The sequence below is a fragment of the Enhydra lutris genome, unplaced genomic scaffold (assembly GCF_002288905.1).
Source record: "Enhydra lutris kenyoni isolate GAN:26980312 unplaced genomic scaffold, ASM228890v2 scaffoldscaffold57, whole genome shotgun sequence".
Taxonomy (NCBI): domain Eukaryota; kingdom Metazoa; phylum Chordata; class Mammalia; order Carnivora; family Mustelidae; genus Enhydra; species Enhydra lutris.
The window spans coordinates 11,902,265-11,905,236 of NW_019154141.1; the positions used below are offsets into that span (position 1 = coordinate 11,902,265).

Genomic DNA, 2,972 nt, shown 5'->3' on the forward strand with positions numbered 1-2,972 from the left:
CCGATGCGGGGCTCGATCCCAGGACCCTGGGATCGAGCCCCGCATCGGACTCTCTGCTCAGCGGGGAGACTGCTTCCTCCTCTCTCTCTGCCTGCCTCTCTGCCTACTTATGATTTCTGTCTGTCAAATAAATTAAAAAAAAAAAAAAAAATGAAATTAAGTCTAAGTAAATTTTAGGAGCTGTATAGGGGTGCCTGGGTGGCTCAGTGGGTTAAAGCCTCTGCCTTTGCCTCAGGTCATGATTCCAGGGTCCTGGGATCGAGCCCCATATCGGGCTCTCTGCTCAGCAGGGAGCCTGCTTCCCTTCCTCTCTGTCTGCCTCTCTGCCTACTTGTGATCTCTGTCTGTCAAATAAACAAAATCTAAAAAAAAAAAAAAAAAAAAAAATTTTAGGAGCTGTATAAACATTATAGAAAACAGTGGAATGCTGGTCTTAGCAGTGAAAAGACCTGTGTTCCACTTGGGCTTTGTCACTTAAAGCACGAAACGAGCTCTCTCAGCCTCAGTTTCACAGTCTGTATAGTGGATGTAATACTATACAAAGTTGTAATGTGGATTAAATAAAATTATTTATTTTGGGATATTGTTATAATTCAAAGTATAACAATATCAGTACTGATGTCCTAGTTAAATAATTTCAAATGAAAATGATTTACACCTACCCTAAGCCTAATTTAGTATGATTAATAAAACTGAGTGTTTTAGGTGAGGTGAAAGGCACCATGTAATCTAAGACACTGCTAAGGCCAGAAAATGGAGTGCAGAAAAATTTCGCCTTCAGATGATCAAAAGTATGTTTGTGCTGACTTGTAATAAATGCTTGAAGGAAAAACTATTTTATGGTCTTACTAATAGGGATTTTCTTATATTTCTGGCCTCGCGTTACACTGAGGACAAAATGATAACAAGAATCAATGAAAAATCTTAACTTGTTTTCAAAGCAAAATATGTATTGTGCAGACTCTACTGAAAATGTTACTGGCCGAAAAAAAGAAAGGGAAGAAAGAAAGAAAAAGTTACTGGCTTTCTGGTCCCTAAACTTGCAGCCATGTAAAACCTAAGTGAATGGGCTCGGGTAAACGACTTTGATTTCGAAAAAAATCCTCTTAACAAAGTTTGGACCTGCGATTTGTAGCAATCATAGAAGGAAGTGGAGCCAGTCAGCATCACGCTGTTGAACACATCCGTTAGTCTACTGCTGGGATCCGCACCGAGGTTCCAGCAGCGATTCGCACCTCCACGGAACGCTACCTTGGGCTGCACAAGACAGGGGTAGGAAGCGGGAGAGGCGTCACGCAGCGCAAAGCCGGGGCTGGAACGGACGGACGGCTGTTGCACCGCCACTGTTTGCCCGGCTCAACTCGGAATCCACTCCGACACCACCGATCCCTGGGCCCGCGCTTCTGTCCCCAGGATTCCCTGTCTGCCTCCGGGCCAGCGGCGGGCCGACCCCAGGAGGCGGCCCTCGACGGCCCTGACAGGCCCACGCCAGCGGCCACTCTGACCGGCCTCAGCGCCGCGGCCGCCCGACGTGGATGCGGCGGCGGCTGCTCTGGCGTTGCGGCCACTGCAGTCCGTCCGGTCCGTCCAGTCAGCCCGCGCTGCGCCCCCCAGGCCGGGGCCGCCGGTAGCCGCGCACCACCTCCCCCCGCGGCCCGTCCCCGCCCCGCGGCCCGCGGTCCGGGTGTCCCGTCGGGGGCTCTCCCCGGCGACCTGCCCTCTCCAGCCCGGCCGCGGCCTCCTCAGAGAACCGCGTCTGGGGCTGCGGCTCCTCACCGAGCCATCCTCCAAGCCTGGCCGCCTCCCGGACCCTGACCGTCCCCACCGGTTACCTCAAGTCCCTCCCTCGGGCTTGGGGGGTTGGGGGGTCGGGCAGGTGTCTCCGCCTCTCACCTCCATGGGGCCCCCGAGCCCCTCCTGGACTAGGTACAGCTCCTGGGGTACGGGGGTGAGGGAGGGCGTCGAGGCCCGGCTCCCTCAGCCCGCACCCCGCCGCTGCTGCCGCCGCCGCCGCCGCCCCGGGCGCTGCCTGGAGCGGGTCTGTGGGTGGGGGGGCCGGAGCGGGGAGGGAGGGGCGGGGGGAGAGGCCGTTACATTGCCTACCCCCCGGCTCGCGACCCGGCACGCGACCCAGCACCCGCCTGCTCCGCCCCACCCTACTCCCTCCTGTGAGGCCCGCCCCCCGATTCGCACCTCCTCATTGGCCCGCTGCCCAACCAATGGGCAACCGCCTCCAGGGCCTGTTTACCACCCCCCCCCACCCAGAGACAAGGCCAAGAGGGGGCCGTTAGCTGACTTCGTTCTTCCGCAGCTTCAGAGCCTTTCCCGCTCAAAGTAAACCTGTTCGGGATTGGCCCTGACTGGCAAACAGCAGCCCGATGATTGGCTAGTGGGGCAGCAAAGGGGCGGGGCGTAGAAGGTGGGGAAGGAGCGCGGGCCTACCCGATAGGAGAAGTGATGTAGGTGCTAGGAAGATACGAGAAGTCGCTCAGCAACTGGTTGATAATCCTTCACCTATCGCTGTGCACCTTACGTATTTCATTTTTGTTCCTTGGTCCCTCCCCTAACTCCCAGAATCCTTTGGAGCGGCCAAGAGAATAATAGGTGTGCTCATTTTCTGAAGGTGAGGAACCCCATTAAGGAGTTGGGTGTTGTTGGGAGTCCCCCCCCCTTTCCGAGGGAGAGCCGCGCTCTGTTCTAGGCCCGAGGCCACAACAGGGGTGTAGGCGTTTTGGTGTTAATGTAACTCTTGAACAGAGTTCACGCCGACTTGCACCACAGAAGCCATTTACATGGGCAGTTCCATTTGGAGATACGATAGAGATATGCTAAGTGTTGTGGGCGTTGAAATATTGAAGATGAGAATCATAAACCCTGCAAAAGCCTATAAGGTGTTCGTTTAAAATCAAAACTTGAGAAGCGCTCAATGAAGTGGAAGATTTTTTTTTAAGATTTTATTTATTTATTAGAGA

General features: G+C 54.3%; 1 protein-coding gene across 1 annotated transcript in view; it reads right to left on the reverse strand.

Moving 5' to 3' along the window:
* The window catches only part of LOC111158044 (meiosis specific with coiled-coil domain), a 14,691-nt gene extending 12,792 nt beyond the window's left edge, over positions 1 to 1,899 (reverse strand). Inside the window, 3 exon segments of the mRNA XM_022519844.1 lie at positions 1,123 to 1,257; positions 1,833 to 1,854; positions 1,856 to 1,899. Coding sequence (XP_022375552.1) covers positions 1,123 to 1,257; positions 1,833 to 1,854; positions 1,856 to 1,899 — 201 coding nt within the window.
* Between the last annotated feature and the right edge of the window lie 1,073 nt (positions 1,900 to 2,972).